The following is a 23,000-nucleotide window of genomic DNA, read 5'->3' as shown; positions in this document are numbered from 1 at the left end:
CCCCACACACAAAGATTCTCATCCACCACCATCCAAGAATCCAATCCTCCGAGGAAGCATTCTGGCGTGATTACACGTGACTTCACAAACAGTCCCGCAACCCGAGAGAGAAAGTAAGCAGTTCAGAAAATGGATGGGTTAACACCACGTAGGATATTACTTTGTTCTATTAACGGAGCTTCCTCGTTCATCAGTCAGAGAGCTTTTTCGATTGGCTACTTTGTGTCACTTCACAGTTTGCGGAGTCAACCAGAAAATACTCCCTCCTACACATAACACAAGATTTTTGGTTGAAAATATTTAACATGGTCGTTATCAATGATTGTCGGCACCGACTCGTTTTGGACCATATTATCGGTACAAATCCACTCCTAAAACACTCCACACATAAGGATAATCTTATTAGACAATCTTATGAAATTAAATTGTCATGGAATTTGACGTCCTTGGTTGGGAAGGAGGAAAAGTTGTGACAAAAACAGTCCAATTGTCTTTATGTGCATTCCTGGTCTTAGACTTGTCCCCTTACTATATCCAATTCAAACTGCTTGTGTCTAATTGTGTCATTCATATCAACGATACAGCTGTGATCATTTATACTTGGCCTTTTTGAGTTGATGATCTGGTGGTAGGTGTATTCTCAATCTCAGGTCTTTCTCCTGTTAAAAAATGGAAGCTAGGTTACATTTTAAACAAAATAACATAATTTTGAAAACATGCTGTTGATAATATGTTAAAATAGTATCTGCATTTTCAAATAATGAGCCAGGGAATGCATAATTTTATTTAACTTAGTTAAGAGGTGTTAGTTTATGCTAATGGTCATTTTTTTAGATTATCACTTTAAAAAACCACAAATCCCAATAAATTTTAAACCACATCTTATATATTTTAGGAACCATTTGAAAAATGAAGAGAAGTTCTATTTTACTTTTTTGCATGACCGGTTAGCATATCTACCTCACAGTTCAGAGGTGCAGGGTTCAATTCCAGCACAGGCCTTCCAGCGTGGAGTTTGCATGTTCTCCCCGTGCGATTACAAAAACATGCACGGTAGGTTTAGTGAACACTTTAAATCGGCACTAAGCGTGATTGTGAGCATGAGTGGTTGGTTGTCTTTACATGCCCTGCGAATGGCTGGCAACCAATCCAGGGTGTACCCCGCCTACAGCCTGTTGTCAGCTGGGATAGGCTCGCCCGCGACCCTTGTGAGGAAAAGCGGCTCAGATGATGGATAGAGTGTGAGTGAGTAATTAATTGGACATGATATAATTGATTGATCAGTTGCCAGACAAGAATAATGACAAAATATACAGGCGCAAAAACTAAGAAATGCACCAGAATTGATGACCAAAAGAAATAAAAACAAGAAATCTGTCTGATGCAACCAAGAAGTCAAAAGCCACAATTTCAAATTGTTTATTTCCTCCATGAGACAACAACCTTGACAGCGATTTTAAGTACTATAGTCGAAACTTTAATGGTTGCCGTACAGTAGTAAACAATCTAAAGGGGAAACTGGGGATAAAATCAACAGCCTTTGCAGAGAAGACCCAAACTGTACACACTATTTGGAGCCAAGGTGCATTGTTGTTTTAAAACATCAATACCAAATTTAAAATGGATCAGAACCAACGAGAAACATGGTGGTAGCCAAATAAAATTCCTACATGTATACATTTCAAAAAGGGGTTGCACGTAAAATGCCCTCACAGTTTAATACAATCGGAACGCCTTTGCCAGGCTGAATGGGCAAATACTAACTGAAGTCTTGATGCGTGAGATGATCCCAAATGATTTTGGACACGACTGTTCTATCGTTACTCAGACAATCTGCCGATATTCACTTACCTGGACAGTGATGAATCCATCATAGATCGTTTTGTCCACGTTGAGGGGTAAAAGAATTGGGTTGTCCTTGACCAACATAGACGCCATAATGGTCATTTCAAAACATCTGTCAAACTTCGAGGGACGTTCTTTCTTACGCTAATGTTAGCAGTAGTACGAACGCCGAACGACCCAATTGCCCGATTTAAACGTTAATTGACTGATAATGTATATTTTGCTTTCAAATAAAATACATTTCACGATTAACGCGCTTTGTTTTTACTACCATAGACTTTGCTTGTAAATGGAGGACGTAATCTGTCTCCCGCCATGATAATCTAAACAAAAATACGTCATCGAGTTGCGTTCAGGAACTCCATCGAAACCTCGTAAAAAGAAATGACAAGACTTTCACGTTGGCCCAAGTAGTTTCGCTTTTCAAAAACACGGGAAAAATACACTGCACGATCTGTCGTATTCGTTTATATGTTTCGCATACCTTTACTACTTCTTAAACGAGGCATTTAACTCCTTCTGCTTCACGCAAGTTGTTTCACGTTGTTGTAATTGATAGATCTTCACTAAATGTGCGCACTGCAGTATTTTGCCCCAGAAATATATTTACAAAAGCCTTTGCATTTGACCATTTTTGGGATGGAGGACGGTCGGCGAGAAGTTTTTTAAAAAATTTTTTAAGTAAGGACTAAGCAAGGAGGGAAGTGAGTTTTCGTCCGTCTTTAATCGGGTCAAGTACTGTGTGTAAAGAATCAAATATTTGCACTCGGAGCAGAATAGTGAAGGCCGTGACTGTTCTTTTAAGTGAACTGAATAATTGGAATCAGTTCATCAAAAAGACGAGAGAGAGAGAGAGAGAGTGGGAAAGAATATGGAAGTGATACATGCAGGTGTATGAAGAACCAATTGAGAGCCAAAATAACTAGCGTAAATTGCATTTAATTTGAGCAAAGGAATGAAGTGCAATAAATACAGCCATCTCTACTTTGCCTCTTGTGTGAGTCTGAGAATGGTTCCGATATGGTCTGCAACTTTAGCTGCGTTCTGCATTGTTTTGGGGGGGGGGGGGGGGCGTCTCCCAGTTTTTTTATAATATAGATAATAAATTGCACTCTGTGAGAGGAACGAGAGCTCCAAGCCCGGCAACGGATTACGATAGAACGTTGACTAATAACTCCATTAAAATTTTAATTTTTATCCTAAAATTGGCATACTTTAACTAGAATCCTGCAGTGAATTTTAGCCGAAGGTACAACCCTGGTGGATTAATGCGCTTTTAAACCAACGAAGAAGAAGCACTGTTGCACTAATCATGGCCTAACTTTCTCTTTGCACAATAAGATCAAGAAGGACCTTTGGATAAAATGCAACGTGGAATTCTACTTTAGGTAAACTGTTGTAAGAAAAACTTTAACAAACACTTTAACATTTTATGTACCGATGTTTTGTCCTCCTTGTTTGTTTATTTTATGGGGACGAGAGTGTGAGCTACAACAAGGGAAGATGTTGGATCATCGCAGTCAATAAAATGACGGGATCAATCCACTCTTGCTCTCATTGGTTAATCTTGCACCGGTTACCTCATATGAGTGCCTGTGGGTATGTACAAAGCCTCAGAGTCAACTCATCTCTTTGAAACAATATGTTTTTTCTTCAAAATGATATGGATGTATTTATTCATTTTAAATTTTTAATGAAAATTTTGGAAAAACCTCTCGTCTCAAAACGTGAAGTGCGAAGTGTCGTGAGAACTCTGTATTATCACTGTAGACATATAATAACTTGTTTTACACGTTGAGGAGTCACACCTAAGTCAGTTCACTGATGATCAAGATCATCAGTAGCTAGCCGAAGCTCGATGCTAGCAAAAGGGTGTGACGTAAGTAGAACTGAACTAGCCTCGACCTCTGACTACCCACACGTATGATTTAACATGCGTGCCTCCAGCCTAGCGAAGCTGCAGTTCGGAAAAAAATCAGCGATTCTTAGATTTGCTATTTAATGTGTTTTGATGAGGTGCAAAATGTAAATTTGAAATCGCAAATTGCGATGCAAAACCACTTACTTGAGACCTGGCTCGTAGTACCATCAAAATGAAAAATGAAACAGGTAAAGCCATGGACTTACTTATGAAAATATTTCAGGTCAGCGCCAGTATTTTAAGTATAAAAAAAGCTCCCTATTATTATGCCCATAACAATGAAGATTTAGTCACATACTGCAAAGTTAGATAAGTGTAAAAAATGTACATATCAAAATTAAGTTTACTGCTGTTTGTTCTTTACATTATACCAGATCAAAAAAAATTATATATATATATATAAATATATTTAAATTGCTCATCGTTTAACTGTAGCAAATGTGACATTTATACTAAGAGCTCACCTCCACTAGGCTTTTGGCTTATATTCCACCCTGAATGTGTAAGCTGTGAATTGGAACGTTTCAATGTACTGATCGGAGCTAGTGAGAGATGCATGCTTGCCACACACAATGTGCCTAGAGAGATTGATGTTTTTGTCATCCACCTGCTTCAAAGCTGCAACAAACAGCCAGCTGATGCAAACAGAGGAACCTAGCTATTCAGCTCACAAACAAAAGAGAGAGAACCTCACAGCCCCTTCTCGCACATCTGTTTTGGAGGAATATATCAGCTGTTGTGGTGCACACTGAGCTCTAATGGTCCTGAATGCTATGTCTGCAATTGGGTAAGTTGCTTTTTTCCCCCTTTGTTCTCTTAGGGAAATTGGAACAATCAAAGGATTTATTTTATAGGACGCGCTGAAATGTAGCCGTAGGGGAAGAGAAGCAGTATGTTTCCTCCCTCCCTTCTTCTTTCTCAGCCTTTCTCTGTGGATCACTGTTTGGAAAGAAAATCTACACGCATGCAGCATGACTTGCTTTCATGGGATTCCGTTTGCAAAAACTGCATCAAAATGTTAGCAAGAGAGGATAGAAGAAGAGAAGCAGATGCATATAGGCGGTGAGCTCTCTGTTGTCGTCTGTCTTGGTCTGCTTCTCCTTCTCTGACCGCTTTCACGTCCTCTGTCTCTACTGCTGGGCTCCGTCTGCGTCTGCGATGATCTATGGTGCTTTGTTTATCACTGGCCATGGTCACTTCTCTGGAATGCAATTGGCTGGAACTACACTGTGTGGGTCCTGCACCCACTCTCTCTCTCTCTCTCTCTCTCACTCGCTCTCTCTCGCTCTCGCTCTCTCGCTCTCTCTCTCTCTCTCTCTCTCTCCCCTCTCCCTGTTTCTCGCTGGCTTTGGAAAATAACGGGAGTGTCCAAGAAGCATTTATCCCTCGCGGTCCTTTCATTTTTTTGTCATGGTATTTTGCATGTATCTGAATAATAATGGCACATGTTGTTCGCAGGATTTTTGATTGATTGATTGAACGGCTGAATAGATTTTGTAATTTGTGCGTACAAAATGATGTATTACCTTACTCTGGTTTTCCTGCGGCATTTTGAGGTGGCACCCGAATCTTTTGAGAGGAAAAATATTTTTACAAGCTAAAATATACTGAATTAGTTTCAATTTGGGATTATTAAATTTGTATTCCTGCATTCACTATGTTGAATTAAATACACAACTTGACGCACATTGTATAAACCTTCTAGAATTTTATGCCCACTATTAAGTGAAACATATTTCCAATATTCTAGAGTTTCATTCCAGACTCTAGAACAATCTTTCTCTTTCTTTTAATCCAATATTAGAGTGAAATAGGGCTGAACCGAAACATAAAACTCTGTTCCTGTTTTAACCCTCTACGTGTCTATAACTCAGGATTGTCAAACACATATTAAATATATGGGTTGCTTGGTAAGACACATTGACAACATTGTGCATGCATCTATTATTGTAGAAGTGAGATTTATGAAAATTGAATGAAGCACCCATCACGTGTTTGCAAGAATGTTCAGCGGTGTGTGTGCGTGCGTGCGCGTGTGGGTGTGTGTGTGTGTGCTCATGGGTGGTTCTAGATAAGAGGCAGGGCAGTCTGTGGTGTGAGGTTTTCGCCCTGGATTACAGGTCTCATGAAAAGGTTTCTATCCAGACTGGTGACTGACAAAACCGGATGGGATTACACGCAGCATGTGTCCCCCTACACCTCATCCAATAGGTGACTGGGGGCCCGAGATAGAAATTTGGGTTTGGCGTGTGTGTTGGTGTGCACTGGCTTTACGCAACAAGCAAAACTTTGAAAGGTGCTACAACTGTATAATATTTTTGATCATTTTTAACATCAAAGGCACATGTCGGAAATAAGAATACAATGAAGTCAGTTTCTGTTCCCCAAGTGCAATTTACATTATTCTACCCCATTGGACTAATTAATGGACTCAGAAGTATATTTGTAAATGTTGCAGGGGCTACAAGGAAGCTGGTACAATCCTAGATTGTTCAACAGTTATTAAATTTGCTGTGGCGGAGTGCAACGGATGCATTCCGTCAGAAAACTAAATTGCAACATCTGTGAGTCTGTAACATTTGGGATGTTGACTTAGGGCTGGGCGATAAACCGAAAATTTACCGTTACCGAAATGTATTAGAATGACCGACATCATTTTGCCCATGTCGGTAAATTCGGTGTCTAAAAAAAAATAAGAAAAAGAAAAGTCTTTTCTGTCTGCGGCAATGTTCATGCCTCTTTAAGACGGCTCCAGCGCATGTCGTCACGTGACTCATGCGCTGTAGAAGAATGTAAACAGAAGACGCGTTCGTAGCTGGCGATTCAAATCCTGAAGCAGCTGACATGGCTGCAGACGAAGTAACGTTAGTTGAAATTGTTCCTGTCGCGCTTGTCCCGAAAAGAAATTCGACATCTGTCGTTTGGAAATGTTTTGGGTTCCATAAAGACGATGTTTGAGCAAAAGAACATGAACTACAAAGTGCGTCGTAAGCACCTGAAACAGCGTGTCCAACCTTTTCTTTTTCACCACGCACAACACAACCATGCTGTTGACTTGGAGTTTGTGCTAAAAGTTCAAAGTGAGAAGCAAGGTTGGACAAGTGACAACAGCCCATAACGGAGGCGACACCATACGAGACAACGTCTCAGAGGTGGACGCGATAGCCTAGCACATAGCTAAAGATAGAGCTCCTCTAGTTACAGTGGAGCGCACAGGATTGAAACGCCTCATGAACGTAGCCGACAAGAGGTACGAAAATATTTGCCGCAAACAGCACTTCCCGATATGGACAACATCGGGACGGGAGCTTAGACATGTCAAGCATTTTGCATCCACATCCGACTTGTCGTCGAGTCGCAACATGGATCCCGGATTGAGCCTGAATGCTTAGTACATAGACGACAAGTGGCGACTGCGCACCGGAGTACTCGAGACGGCACATTTTCCTGACGAAGCACACGCGTTTATTTGGCATTGGCATTCCATTGACATTTTTTTCATTTTATTTAGCATTTTGTTTACAGGCGACTAGCGCCTTTGCACATGGCATTATTTATATTGTTTACAAGATACCTTTACACAAATCTAGGCCTATGCAAATGGAATTACAGCATCTCGGCACAATATATTTACATATAAAGATTTTGTGAGAGGTACCCTTTTTCTCCTGTTCTTTGTGACATTGTTGAAGTCATGCAAAGCATGCTATTTTGAATGTTTATTCAAATGATTTTTGTCCTTCTATTTTTCATTGAAAGTAATGTGTACCAGTTGGTTAATTAAAAAAGCAGTTAATATGCATTTCCTGCATTTATTTTGATTTTGGTCCTCAGGGGGAATTTATCGCACATTTATCGTTATCGAGGTAAAATTGCCCAATTTATTGCGATATTGATTTTAGGTCATATTGCCCAGCCCTATGTTGAGTGTTAATTTAAAGTATGACCATGGCCCCTTTATTGGGGGGAAAACACTAAAAGAAAACACAAAAAATGAAATAAAAATTGTTACTGATTTCTCAGATTAAGTCATTGAATGTCAGCATTAATACGATCGGACCTCTCTTCGAAGGCCCACAGAATATTGTCTTCTATGGCTATAATTACATAGAACCTACCAATAGAAAGATGAGAGACTCTCTTCTTTCAGCCAAACACATACTTTTACCATTTGTCATTCTTTAATAATCTACAGTAGAACATGGGCAATTTTAACTGAAAATCCTGTTTCTTGAGAAAAAAAAAATACGAAATTGAGGGTTCTGCGAAAAGACATTTGAAGTGAAACTTCAACTTTGACACCAATATTTAACTGCTTTTATGACAGTTCAAATATATAAATAGCACTTTTTTTCTTAAAAAAAAAACACCTCCCAAAAAAACCTGAGAAAGCAATTTTGATAGCAAAAAAGAAATTCAAGCATGTAACTACAATATTTACAATTTTGACATTTGCCAAAAATGTATTAACATTGTAATAAATACAGAAGCGTGTAATTAAAAGCAGATTTTTGGATGGGGTATGGTAGGATGGAAGACCACAAAAAGATACAAGCGATTTTGTTCAATACTGTTGATACTGTTGTTGTTATTGTTTTTTTTGCGCAAACCCAGTGATAAAAGTCACTTCCAAAAATGTTTGGAATTCATTCACTGAGGTGGCGGATTATTCTAGTCAACATGACGCCAGCCAGAATCAGCCAGATGTCTATTCCCTGCATGACCTGTACAATATAGAAAAAACTGCTACACAACATAAATTGTTTGGAGCAGCAAGAGACACAAATGATGTGAAAACAGGATAAGCCGAAAACGCTTCCAAAACAGTCTAAGTCTGCCTTGCCTGATGTAACGGCGCCTCATTGAACAGCGAGTGACAAACTGGTTAGCAATCGTGACGTGTCCAAATGATGTAACTCAAAATAGAAGTTTAACAAATGAAAATTATTTCATAACAAGCAATCTTGTTCTCCACTTGTTGCATTTAACGAGGTCATAAATCAAGAGTGTCGTTTGTAGATGAGTGTCATGCACGTACCCAGCAACTACGTAGATGGTGGACTCTTCATTTGAGCCTGCACATGCCAAAAAATAACCATGTAAATGTATTGTTTACCATTAGATAAATCAAATGCACGAAAATGGAGAAATTCCTCATTCTATGTTAATTCTTATACGTACAGGCCACTCCACAAATTAATGCCATTTGCATCCACCTGAAATCAAATATATATTTGCACAATTACAAGAAAATATTTTTTTAGAATGTGACCTGCACATTGATAATTGTGCTTAATGTTAATGTTCTGTTAGAATAAATGTCATGGCTATAGATGATGTATTTTTTAATTTTGCGTAAAAAACCCTTGAAGTTTCAGTACAAAAAACAATGACCTACAATAATTAATAATTACAACTGTATATATATATATATATATATATATATATATATATATATATATATATATATATATATAATATACACAAATGTATGCACTATATATTTACGTTTGTATATTAATTTGAAACCATTTGTGTGCACGCTTTTTTTTTTTTGTACTGGACAGGCTTCGGTATCGACAGGTCCTTAAAAACAAAGACTCGGTTGAGTGCCAAAAAAGTGTGATAGAAAAAAAGAGTACACTTTGGACCGGTGGGGAAACCAAACATTTTTTATGTATTTTGAGCACAACTTATAAGGGCACTTTACAGTCAGACCCTCCCACAAGATTTATTGACTGACTAATATTGATAAACATAAATATCTTCTTTAATTGTCTCACATTTTAAGAGAGTAGTATAAGCATATGGCACGACTTTACTTCTACGTGTGAAGACATGAAGTGAGCTTGTTTGGAACAACTTAAATGGCTCTAGGATAGTTATTGCTCCCTCCTGTTTTATTAGAAAATATTTGCATCTTCTATTTTGGACAATGACAAAATCATATCCGCCAGATACGGAAAATCTATTAAGTGAACCGAGAGAACATACCTCGCACAATCTGTCTTTGACTCTTTTGTCTTCTGTGTGCTTTTAAATAGCATTGGTGAGCTTGCGTATCCCATTGGCTTTATTGTTGGATATGCTTCTCTCGAATGTGTGCAATTGCTCAATGTAATTGCCCTCAGAATTTAACACTGGTTTGAAATAATATACAAGTTTTGGGGGGGGTTGTGAAATAGCCTGCTGTGATTCTCCATCTGTGCAGTATTGAAATGGACCGTCCTCCTTTACCATGCTGGCCCAGAATAAGCTTCACTTTAAAGGATCAATTCTTTTATTATTGAAGTCAGTCTCTGCAGTGCAGGATAATACATTCTACATTGATCCTCTTCACAAACCAAAAAAAAAAAAAAAAACCTTTATTGCGAGCCATTCCTTCCAGCGAGGCTCACATTTAAAAATATATGTGCCACAGAAAAAAGATTTTACAAAGTGACTGGAGGACAAATAAGCCATATAAAACTAGGTATTCATATTTTAGAGGAAAGGAAAGACGGAAGACAATAAGGATTCACATTTGCCAGCAGGCGTTTTGAATATCATTACCAGCTTTGTGGGGAGAAATTGAAATCCTAAGCATAAATAAAGTACCTGGTAATTAAAAACTGTGTCGCAGCACCAAAGCTTTGATTCTTGACTCGAGCAAGTCTGTGCATGAATCTACCTATACATGCGCATACTAAATTTGACACAAAGCACAGGGTGGTTGACTTTGGGTTTATGATAGATATTGGTTTGAAATATAACGAGTGTGACATTATTCTTGTCATGTGATATTTGCCCACAATGTCTGGGCAGACTGCTCCGTATTTCCATTTACAGTACTCGTCATTTCACCACATTTAAGACGAGATAGAATTGTGCTATTTGTCTTTCCAATCACATATGGCTATCATGTTTCAGCAAAATGGGCTGTCTGGTTTTAGAACACTTGAGTCGTTTGCGGTCTGTGAAGCAGCCACAAACAGGTTGACACGGCTGTATCCCAATCAAACCCTGAAGCATGAGTTCCAGACTCTTATTGAACAAATTTGTGCCAGCAGTTGAGGACTTTAATGATCTGGACCCACTGGGGTCTAGTGCTTCACGCCTACAGGCTAGCTACTCGATGTCCAATCAATTGCTTTTTATTAAAATTGTTTGCAAGGCAACACAAATCCATATTGTTTTGCCTCAGACTCGGGCACCCGTGTGAAATATGTTGGTCATATTTCTATATTTTTTTCCAAATGGCTGCAGAAAATGATTGTTGGATATGCATGAGAATAAAATGGAGGGGCAGTGCTTTGGCATTATTGGAATATCCATTTCAACATTGATTTTCATAAGAGATGCATTTGTGATTATCTTGTTTTCGCTTCCCTCAACGGGGCTGAATTACATATCATATTATGCCTGATATTAAGACAAAATTAATAACACAAGTAATTATAATACATATGTCTAATGATATGATGTGAGGGCCCTATTGATTCCGTCGAGATGCATCTTGTGCAAAATGCTTGGAGTGTTGCCTGACGACAGGCGCTGCCAGCAAGCTCAGCCCTGGAGTGGCTGCATGTAAAATAAGATCAACTGCCGAATACAAGCCTCAATCTCCATTTAATGTCATTTTATACTTTAAATCCAATCTGCGGTCAATGATTCATCTCCGTTATCTGTTTGCACCTGCTTTCTCATAAAGTGCCTTATATGGAACTCTCTCATGCTATTGCCTGATGTGCTTTGGCGCGTAACATAATTTTAATTCTCTTTGTCTGATGAATAATAGGACATAAGGTCAATTTTAAATAAATTCAGGGGTAAAGTTTTCACACAAACCACAACAAAATTAGAACAAACGGATTTTTACACTTTTCATTAGACCCCATCATGAGCGTCAGTGCTCCCTTGTGTTTAAAATACAACAACTTTATATAAAATTGTGTAGTATTGAAAATGCATGGGCAATTTTAATGAATGCCACATACTATAGAGCACTAAGAGTTTGTATAAAATTGGTATTGCCTGCATTCGTTTCACCCGCACATCCTGGTGGGTTTAAGAACATTTTGAGACATGATCATTTCTAATTTAATTTTCTTTTATTGGCTTGGCTTTTTCTGTTTGCTGTGTTATGCTGTATATCGTGCAACACTTGATTTCTGTACTTCGTTGGATATATGTTTTTACTTTTGAAGTGGAAAAAGTTTTGCATTTCAAAAGAATTTGCTTCACCTGCTTGTCTTTTTTCCCCAAATCCATCTTCATTATCACTCCATTTCATCATGTCTTCAAGTCATTGCAGTTGAGAATGGATGAGCCGCTGCCTTTGAGGAGAGAGGACATTGAGGTGCAGTTGCAAATACCTGCCAAAAGAGGGCAACATGATGTCAGTTATGTCCCCCCCTCCCTCCTCACCCCTTCACCCCTGAATAGTCCTTCCACAATCCAGCGCAAACTCGACGAGGAACCGGGTGAGGGAGAAATAATGTGCGTGTGTGTGGGGGGGGGGATTGTAGGTGCTGGGTTAAACGTGTAAGTAACAATAATTTACATTTACGCCTGGAACGGCTTCCCCGCGCTGTCAGTCAGCAGTTCAAAGCTCTCCTTCATTCTCTTGGCAACAAAGTGGGTCGTCTTGTCACATAGGCACCAGGTAGCAAAGCAGAGGATGAAGTTCTTCACAGGCAAGGTTTCATTATAGAACACCTTGCCTCAGTGTGGTGACCCGCTTCGAAAATAAAAAAAAAGTGTGATGGGAGAAATTAAACGTAATATGCATGCCGTCCCTAAATCTAAGCCCTCATCATCTTGCAGATGTGATGGTTCCGCAAACCCGAAAGTGACTTTGGGCCTCAGACAAGGTCGTTCGCAAACACAAAAGCCTGTGACGCTTTTTTATATCTTTAGAGTTGTCAGATTTTCATCTGTGCTCTCACTCAAAAACCATTTCCCATTCTAACACGTTCCCGAGTTGACTTGGTGGTCAAAGCTTTGTGCTTTATTGAAAAAGGCACAAAACAGCAGTAATAGATCAGACGTAACGACACCTTTTGCCATCGCTTGTATTTTAGGCTGTAAAAATCTCACAGCCCATTTGTTCTATGATGTGACAGCATTGATGATATGATGACAGATGTCTTACCAGCCCACCCCTCGGTGCCAACAACCACCACCCGGCCAATATAGTCTCCCCTCTTATTTCACACTCTCACACACATACACCCAGAGGCGCACAATGAAGCGCAATGCCCGGGTTCGGCAGTGAGTCGACTGCAGAGCACATCTGCATTACTCTACTTGGTGGACCCCAAACCCCTCCTTTCCCCACCCCTTGGACGCCTTTCCCCTGTCCTCCCGAGAGGAGACAGAGAGATAGTCCTCTTTGGCACAGCACTGCCTCTTTGTTCTCAGCCCGGACGGCTGCAGGAAGTAATTGAGACAGGGTCAGCTGTATTTCACTCTGTGGCCAGCAGAGGTCGGCATGTCATGCATGACATGGCAACATGGCAACACAAGGCCTTTGGGAGAGGAGAGAAAGCCTCTGTGGCAACGTTTATTCTTCATATTGACACCAGCTGTGCATAACTTACATGAGTATTTGTTAGCTGTTATTAATAGAAACAAGCCCTAATTGCATGTATCCTAATTGGTTTCACATGCAGTACCAGTGTAGCAGTACTAACGGCAATGCATAATACTGTAGCGCTGCTGGTAATACCATTTAATTACACTGGACATGCACCTTAATAGGCCTTCAAAAAGAAATTACATGCATATTTCCACACAGCTGCATGCAGGATTTTAGGGCTGCACCAGCTATTCAAATAATAAATGGTGTGATTGACAGCAAATTAATCTGGGATCATTTTGAAAAACAATGTTATACACTGATTGATGAGCACTCTCTTATTTCATTTTAGTATCAAATGTAACAGTGGCCTACTTAGTAATTCGTTAACTGTCACTCTGCTTGCCTGAAATTGTGAGCTTTAGTCAATGTCCTTTATTCATTCAGCCATCATCAATAATAAAGCATAATTAGTCACACCCTGAGAGATCGTCAACATCTGGTTGAGTGGTTCCCTTCAATTTGTATCGCCAAAAGGAGCAAAAACTGTTTTCCTAAAACTACTATTCTTAGTTAAACTGGCTTGATGCGAATCTGTGCCTTTGACCTCCCCAACTGTTTTATGAACACACACACACGTGCACACTTACACAAGCACGCTCTCACACGCACACACCCGTACTCTGTATCTTTCACTACAACATTTCTCATCCCACGCATGCAGACAACAGCAGGTGCATTTAGATACACAGTATGTTAAACAAACTCTTATCATACAAACACTTGAAACAAAACTGTCTTTACAAGTACACATTTTACTTCCTTTGTGTTCTTTGTGATATTCCATCTAGGCTAATGGTTATTCAGAGCTGACTTCTGCTGAATTTGTCATTTTGCTTCTTGTAAGATGGAAATGTGTGTGTGCATATTTATCATTATTGTCCCCCCCCCCTCCCTCGCTACCCCTCCCAAACCCATGCCAGGTTTTTGTAGAACATTTAGCTAATTGATTATCACATGCCTTGGCCTTATCAGCAAACCGTTATTTTGTAAATGAATATTCAAGAGAGATTTTTCTTCTCATTGCCTTTGTACTCCATTATTTGTGGACAAAATATGCAAACACTGAGAAAGGCAGCTTGCTTTTCTGCCTCACTGCCTAATTACATTTTGTGCTTGCACCTATACACAGACGCGACGTGTATTTATAGCGGAGGAGAATGAATTCACACACTCCCCCGACTGCAATCGTATGCCAGGCATCTGCTTATGAAGTGTCGCTTTCTTCCATGATGGTTCTGCAACTAGCACCCAACACACACACACGCACACGCACACCCCAACCCGCCCCCACACCTCCCACCTCACTCCAGCACAAACGGAATAAGAAAGATCAAGCTTGGGAAAAAGAGAGAAAGAAGCTTAATCGTTCCTGTCTGTTTCAGAATCCACCATCCGCCTCCCCCCCTAACACCCCCCCCCTTCACTTTTCTCCAAAATCCACCGTCTGGCTCATTGTGTGATCAATTTGACTTGTTTATGTTTATGCTGCCGCCATATTTGTGAGAAGCCTTGTCATGAGAGAGGAAATATATGGCAGACTCAAAAGGAAGACGAGAAGCGAGTGAGGGAGGAGAAAGGATAGATGAGAGGAGGGGTGGTGGCTGACAGGTGGAGTAGGTTGGGCGGTGGGATCATAGAAGGAGGGAGCGAGTGACAGTGACATGCAGAAAACACGAGAGGGGACAGAGTAGAGGAGTTGGCTTAATTTTCATATATTTTTTTTTAATCTGTTCCTTCCGTTTTCATCACATGAAGATACCATTTGAAGTTGGCAGTGTGTTCTCGTGCCGACCGTGTATACATTCACAGGAATGACAAATAAATACTTGTGTAAAACCTCAGCCTCTTACCCTGCCTAGTTAGGTGTTCACAGCTAATCATGCCTGGCAGAACATTCTGCTTTAATTTTGGGCGTAATGACGATGAAAGGGGCAAAATGATACTTTAAAGAGTGGAGGAGAGTGTAAGCAAAAGAAGCGGGGAATGAAAAGAGTGAAAAAAGGGACCTGAGAAAAGAGAAGGGTAGTAGAGAGAGTGAGAGAGAGAAGCTGGGAAGGTGATTAGTTGTACTGGCGGATCTTGGCGGTGGAGGAGGTTGGAACACTAATCCTTGCTTTGGTTGGAGACATTTTCACGCAGTAGGTCCCTTCATTCCGCCCCCTCTCAATTTTAAGCCCCGTGTCAAGCTCAAGCCCTTCTTTTCCAGCGCTCACTTGCTCTCATTTCCTCTGCCTTCTGGCAAGCCCTGCTATTTATAAAAAAAAAAAAAAAAAAAAAAATCATTTTTCTTTTTCTCTCCTTCTCTTTTCTCCTTTAATTCTTTCCTGGCGTGTCTGATTTTCTGCCCTGCTTAGAGAAGGTGCCCAGATGAGTGGCAGTCAGCCAGGGATCGCTCCTTTCTGCGCTTCCTCCTTCTCCTCTTCCTCTTGCTCCTCACATGTGGACACATGCTGCAAGCACCCGAACGATTTACGTATCAGATTTACATTGTAAAACAGTAGCGGCTGTTGTATATTGATGACAAGCTCACGTTAGAAGCATTCCTGCTGTTTTCCATAACCCGTGTACTGTAGTGATGTGAATTGGCCCGATGCCCAGGCAATAAGCCATAGATTTTATAGTGTGACATCATTTATCCACTGCATTATTTGATTGTTTTGGCTAGTTTTGAATTTGATGGATCTCTCTGTTGTCTCTGAAAATGACTAACATCACTTCTTCAGCTTAATCCTCTCATTTGAAATAGGAAAATACATGTATTTAGCACACTTTGTCTATTGCTGCTTGTGAGAGCACATCAAATTTAAATATATACAATGTGAAATGTTTATTATGCCACATATTGAAGCTTGAGATGGATGCTGCCTGTAAAGAAAACTGCACTTTTCGCATTTACATTCATGCCAACCACTCCAGGGCCTGTCAATGCTTAAGGCCAGATATCAGCCAAACTGCCATTGATTTGCTTGTCCTTTGACTTTTCCTGGTTTGGGAAATGAATCATGGCTTTTTTTTTCATGTTGCTGTTCTTGTACTCTTGGCATCATCTCTTTAATCCATACACTCCTCGTTTTCCATAAATAACAGGGCACAACCTAACTTGGACTGGTATGTAGTGCAGGATGCTTTTGTTCTCAAAATGACAGCTAGGGCTCGAGGTGCTTCACCCTAACACACACACACACTCACACATATATGAAGGTACAAGTTCAAATTTGCCGTTATAGTCACAGATGTGAGTAAGAGGAAACCAAATCAACTATATTCCTTCATAAACTGAATAAATAGGTTGAAGATGCACATGATGTCTTACTCCGCACATAACCTTTACTCTCCTCTTCATTTCCCTGCTCCTTTTTCTCCATTCTTCCACAGCAACAGGCACAATTAATTTCCCTGACCTTTTGAATGGCCTAAATAGTATAGGGTCAAATTCCAATGTTCATTACACTGCCGTTTTATTTCACAATTTTAGATGTGCAACTAGATAATGAGCGCTGAGGGAATGCGATTATAGATTTTTATTATATGATCCTTGGGGGGGGGGGGAGAGTTGTAATTAAAGAAGGATAAACAGCCACCTGGTTAGATTGTGGTTTAAGTAGGAAATAAAAAAAAAAATGACGGAAGAGTGTGTTTTTCTCATGGCTGTGGGCTAGCATGTGCAGCATATGGCCCTCATATGATGTAGTAGGTTGTCTTTTAATGATCTGTATGTCTTTTCGTCTACATGCTGTCATCTAAATACTGATGCATGCATATCGTGAATACCATACACACAAAGTTACGATTTAAAAAAAAAAAATCTCATTACCTGCAGGGCTTTGGCAGAAGGATTTTAGTGTTTCACTTTGTAATCTCTTTAAGATGGAATTTGCCGCTATATATATAAACCTCAAACTTAAATTACAACGCAGATTTTTCAGGCAGGGTTCCTACCCTGCCTGCATCATCTGGAGGCTTGGTTTATAATAGTGATGCACTTAAGGGCAATTCTTCCAGGTGTGGGCCATAAATGGTTTGTACCGGTAAGCATTACAATTGTGTCACTGAGCCAATTCCTGCTGTATGTTTACCTCTAAATTACCTTTGCCAACCGTACACATTTGAAAAGAAAGATGATTGGACCTTTGGGTAACCCTCCACATACATTCGCCTTGGGCAGATCTTTCTTTTTAATCTCTGACTGTATTCATTACGAAACCTTATGGAGTCAACTATGAGGAGCAGAGGAAAAACACACTTAAGACCGTAGCCATATTTGCTGTTTTCCAACCTCCTATTTGGGCTGTTAAAAACCCTTTACAAATTGACAAATATTTTATATCACCCACAATAAAGAGACAATTATCATAATTAGGAAGACCGGGCCAATTTTGGAATGCTAATTAAAAAAAAAAGAAAATCTCTGAACGGCATTATGTGCATGCATGTCTGTGACATTTTTGTTTAACGTGAAAATTAGTTACAATGTATACTTTAAAACAGCTAATATGCATCCATATTTTTTTTTAACTAATAAATGTCCTTTAGTAAAACCTTTTGGCCTATTTTTTTAAATAGTGGGAACCCTAGACAAGCAGGGTTCCCAATCTTTATTTTATTTTATTTTTTTAATATTTTTCAGGCTTTTTCCCAATTCTATTTCATCTATTACAGTTTGAGTCATGTTATCACAACATACACTAATACATTAAAAAATAAATAAAACTAATAAATAATAAAGTGTTATCTTCTACAATTGCACCAATTATTTTGTATATTTTTAACCAGACTGCTGCAAGGTTACCAAATACCAGAGGTGGGATTTTTTTTTTTTTGGCCAGACCAAATTGTAATTGTCAATTTGTCAATCCGTCATGTTATTTTAACCACTCTTCCATCATTGCTTTTGTCTGGAATCGGCCTGGAATCGTCTGTGAGTCCCTCTCCAGCATGTTTTATATGTTACCCTGTTCCAAAACACCTAGCGGGGTATGCTTCTATTCTGAAAATGTATCTTCTCTCGGTGGTAACATTTAAAGCATAGCTCAGTGTCATCTTTTAGATTCCAAAGTGTTATACATTATTTTGTCTTATTCTGGCAACTATGCAAAGCATTTTTGGTATACTGTAGCAGGAAGTATGAGCCCAAATGCATATCATGAAGTGTGTGGTTAAATGGTGTGTGCCATTATGTGTAATAAATAGTTAACATTCTTGTACTTTAAGTAATTTTGTTACGTGGACCTGTGCGGCACGCTGGCCCGACTGTATTAGCACGATGGCCTCACAGTGAGAGACAGCATCGGTCGTGGGTTCGATCCCGGCTCCAGCCTTCCTGTGTGGAGTTTGCATGTTCTCCCGGTGCCTGTGTGGGTTTCCTCCGGGTACTCTGGTTTCCTCCCACATTCCAAAAACATGCTTGGCAGGTTGATTGGACACTCAAAATTGCCCCTAAGTATGAATATAAGCGCAGATGGTTGTTCATCTATGTGTTCCCTGCGATTGGCTGGCAACCAGTTCAGGGTGTCCTCCGCCTACTGCCCGAAGATAGCTGGGATAGGCTCCAGCACCCCCCGTGATCCTAGTGAGGAGAAGCTGTACAAATAATGGATGGATGGATGGCCCTATGGGGTACCCTGATACAACACCAAGCAAGGAGGTGACGTAGCAGATGAGCTCACCGCCAAACCACAGCGTCAGCTCCAAGGAGGGTCCCGGGGCCTCCAGGCTCTTGTTAGCTTACATGCTAGCTAGTGGTTATCTCTTTTTGTGGTATTGAAAGCCCCCAAATGACTGGGTGGAAATATTGCTTGATATTTTTTCTGTTCATCCATCTACAAATCCTTCCAATCCGCATTTGAAAAACTACGGCCTTGCCTACATAACCTCACACCCAATTCTGTTTCCAACAAATATTTGGAAATCTTCTGTCCTTTGGCTTGTAGTTTTTCTAGTCTCAATCAGTCCCCTTTGAATTTTTACTTGGGTACCCATTAGGCCATCTTATACGGGACCACCATGTGGGAGTACAAGTAAAGGTCTTTGTTGATGTCTAATGCATGTTTCTTCTCCTTGTTCCACAGCAGTCTATTCCCAATGCCATTCTATGCCATGTACCTGCATCTCCTCATTAAGTTTCTGTCTTCATCACATTGTTCCAAACTGGTTACCTCATTACGCCATGACATATTTGATTCAAATAGTCTGTTGACCGTGTGCCAATGTGACCTCGTTCCGTTACTGTATCATAACCTTCTTCCTTGCCTGTAACTCATAATGCAAGTCAGTCGACCATTCTTTCCAAACTCTTGTTCTTTAGTTCCTGCACCTTCTGCCCCTCTTGTTTCTGGTGGTCCTCAATATTTATGGTATTCAGGCTCCACGGCAGCTGAAGGCCCCTCAGCTCCAGCTCTGTGGTGGCTTGGACCACCTGCTCCAGCTCAAAAGAGGCGTACATGCCTCCGCCTGCCATTTGTTCAAGCTGGTCCACCAAACCTCATGCCTGGCTCCTGCAATTCTCACCAGGGCCATTCGCCTGAACCACCTCGACGAGCCCCATATGCTTGGTGTCCTAGCTGGCCGGTCTAAGCGAGCATCATTTGTCTGACTTCCCAGACTGGCCCCTGAGGGCCCATCTTCCTCTCGTTCTGGTCAAAATCCAGGACATTTTGTACATATCTGTACTGCCGTCCTAGTACCTGCCTCCAGGCTCACTTCCGCCCACCTTGATTTTTGACCATTGTTTTGTCAGTGTTTCATCTTTTGGGTTTTAAGTTAAAATACCGTAAAATGTGCTCAGATCATTTCAGTTTTTATTTTGTGAGTTTGTTATAGTTTTTACTGACTGCTTGTTATGTCATTGTCCCCACTTGTTTTCATCAGCCCTGCTCTCTCTGTGTTATCCAATAAGCTCGCTCTAGTTGTGCTTCATTGTCTCGTTGGTGTGTATGTATTTGGCTCACAGTTTTTGATTCAGTTACTCTCGGAACTCGGATTGTCAATGTCACATCTCCTGTCGTGCAGGGTGTTGAGTCCATTACTAATTTGTGTTCCTTTTTTGTTTTTTACTTTGCATTATGGTTTTATTTTTTCATCCCTGCTACCCGGTACCTTGTTTGCTGTTTTTTTTTTTTTTTTTTTAAGATTCCACTTAACTGCTTCCTTGCGCTTGGGTCAAACTTATACCCCCACATCACCATGACAAACTCCCCAAATGTGACAGTGATGCTCCCTTATTGGCTCTTTAGGGGCTGTTATTTATATTTAGATCCAATAATGGCTCTGTAAAGTGTGTGTTCTTGCAACCTACTCACTAAAAGCAAATATATGTCTGAAGAAATGAATAGAGCTCTGTTTATACATCGAGGCACATTGATGAACCACACATTTATATTCTCACCAGTCAGACATGGATTTTCCAGAATTAGATTGACTTATAATGTAACTCTCACGTTGTATAATAAATGGATAACATCCTAAAAAGTTTGCTTTTGTTTGTCGTACTAACCAAAATGTCTGGAGGTGTTGTGAAAGCGTTGTATACATAAAGATGTATTGTACATCACTTTAACAATTCATTCTTTATCTCTGTCTGACATCATCTCATTTGACTTTATTTTGCTATATGTGTATACAAATCATCACAAGACAACCCAGACTATACTTGAAAGCTATTTAATTTTTACACAGACAAAAAGTTTCAAATGCTCGTTCAATACTGTGTATTTAGTTGTTAAAAAAACATTTTTCCCCTCACTAATGTATAACAGTCCCCATGTGTTTCATTAAAATGTATAACATATTGGGTTTGAAATACCCCCCCCTCCAAAAATCTTTAAAAACCAGCACAATCGTCATCCTCTTTTAAACGCCCCGTTGAAATTAACGCATTGTGGAGGTGTGGGGTTGCATTATGTTGTTCTGCCCTTCTCCACTGATGGGAGTCAGCGTGTGAACGACTATATATTACTATCAGAATCAGGGGCGCTAATATGTTGAAACCAAAACCCTCAAATTACACGAGTCAATTCATACAACCCAATCACTTTTCCAAACGTGACTAGATTGGATTTTTTTCTTTTGCTGTTTAGGACTTGGTTAAGTGTTTTACTCACTGACGCGACCAGGGGCCTTGTAGATCCACTTTCTAGCTTTGTCCCTCACAAGTCAGGGTGACAGACAACAAATGGAGCAAAACTTTTGAGGAGAGTCTGTGTATGTCAGAGGATTGAGAGAGAAAGGAATGAGGAAGAGAAGCTACTATGAGGTCTTATAATGGCAGAGAGAGTGTAAAAAGAGGATACTGAGTGAAGAGGTAAAAGGAGGGACCGTACAGTTGTGATAGATATTGATAGAGATTGTAATGAATGTGGTGAGGGCATGGCACCCTAAAGCTCTGCCGTGGTAATGCAGGGTGACAGTGTATTTGTACTAATAACCCTTAAAAGTGGTGATAAAATACTCCACTCCCCTACTGGAGCCCCTGATGGATGCGCTGGGAGTAATTAAACTCCATTAGGCTGTGGGACCACTTACCATGCATCTGTGTGTGTGCGGGTGCGTGTATATGCGTGTGTGCGCAAGTGTGTGTTTGACCATCTTAAAGCACAACTCCCCTCAGGGATCAGGCTATTCCAGGTAGAAGGGCAAGTGTGGAGCCATTGTCTGCAAATTTTAGTAGCATTTAGCGCAGTATCACCTAATATTCCGTAAGGAGAGTGGGCAGGATCAGTTTTGCACCATAGAGTGAAGTCCTTATAACAATGCCACGATGTAATTTGAAACGCTTAAGATTAGTGTTTCAAATTCAGTGGTAATTTTGCATCATGGGGTCATTATTCTATTGACAAATATGTGTGGATGAAATATGTAATCATTATGCCAGATTCTGCAGATTTTTTAAGTAAATTCCTGTGTGCGTTTGTGTTTCTTCTCTGTGTGTCCAACTTACTAACTTACGTAGTTACCGGTACGTTAGACAAGATTCCTTACTTTTTGTAGCTGTTTGCTAATTTCCTGATGTTGGATTGATGGATTTTAAATGAAAGAAGGGACTTGAACATTCGATTTTCAACTACTGTATTTTGAAAAAGTAGATGCAATATATGATTCATAGGGTCCTCTTTTGGTAGAAAAATACTACCCATATCTAATTTTCCTTACTGCAGCATGAACCAACATAGCAGCAACAACTCTAGTGTAATGCCAATCCTTAAATTTTTTTTAATTAACTTAAATTACAACATGTCAGCATAATATGGAACTCAAGAAAGTAAGAAAACAAACTTAAACTCCAAAAAAAGGCATGTAATTTTAAACTTCTCTTGAATAAACTTAACTCAACCTATATTTTCTTAAAGTGTAACATTGCCTTAATAAATCATATGGGTCATTAAGAGTTTGAGTATGTCAGGAGTGCCACGATAGTGGAGAAGTAGCTTGCGTAGGGCGCCAGCTGATAATGTGCCAGCTTGGCAGCAAACTCAGGTATGATGAAAGAGTCCACAAGGCAGGACAGGCAAGATGACGCAGAAAAGTGTCCCACAGTAGCACCTGACTTAAAGTTTTAGATGCGCTGGAAGAAAATTTCGGGACATACATATTGAAATTGACTTGCAAAATAAATAT

The 23,000-nt window shown here is 39.9% G+C and overlaps 1 protein-coding gene and 1 long non-coding RNA gene across 18 annotated transcripts in view; one reads left to right on the top strand and one right to left on the bottom strand.

Annotated features, from left to right (window-relative positions):
- fancl (FA complementation group L) overlaps positions 1-2,221 on the bottom strand; it is a 29,714-nt gene extending 27,493 nt beyond the window's left edge. For 2 of the 3 annotated variants that reach the window (XM_088304748.1, XM_088304747.1), the window contains exon 1: positions 1,852-2,221. In XM_088304748.1, the coding sequence (XP_088160874.1) occupies positions 1,852-1,874 (23 nt within the window). In that variant the 5' untranslated portion in view covers positions 1,875-2,221. Of the gene's footprint in view, positions 1-600; positions 660-1,851 lie in introns of all 3 variants that reach the window. The other variant, XM_088304746.1, reaches the window with a different exon arrangement.
- Positions 2,222-4,259: 2,038 nt separating this feature from the next.
- LOC148330571 (uncharacterized) overlaps positions 4,260-23,000 on the top strand; it is a 210,198-nt gene continuing 191,457 nt past the window's right edge. For all 15 annotated transcript variants that reach the window (XR_015845167.1, XR_015845164.1, XR_015845161.1 and 12 more), the window contains exon 1: positions 4,260-4,553. This is a non-coding gene — a long non-coding RNA (uncharacterized LOC148330571). The remainder of the gene's footprint in view (positions 4,554-23,000) is intronic.

Source organism: Idiotropiscis lumnitzeri, chromosome 9 (assembly GCF_059441095.1).
Source record: "Idiotropiscis lumnitzeri isolate Australia: NSW breed Sydney's pygmy pipehorse chromosome 9, RoL_Ilum_1.0, whole genome shotgun sequence".
Classification (NCBI taxonomy): domain Eukaryota; kingdom Metazoa; phylum Chordata; class Actinopteri; order Syngnathiformes; family Syngnathidae; genus Idiotropiscis; species Idiotropiscis lumnitzeri.
Note: the sequence above shows the minus strand (reverse complement) of the source record. Positions and strands in the feature narration are given on the sequence as shown.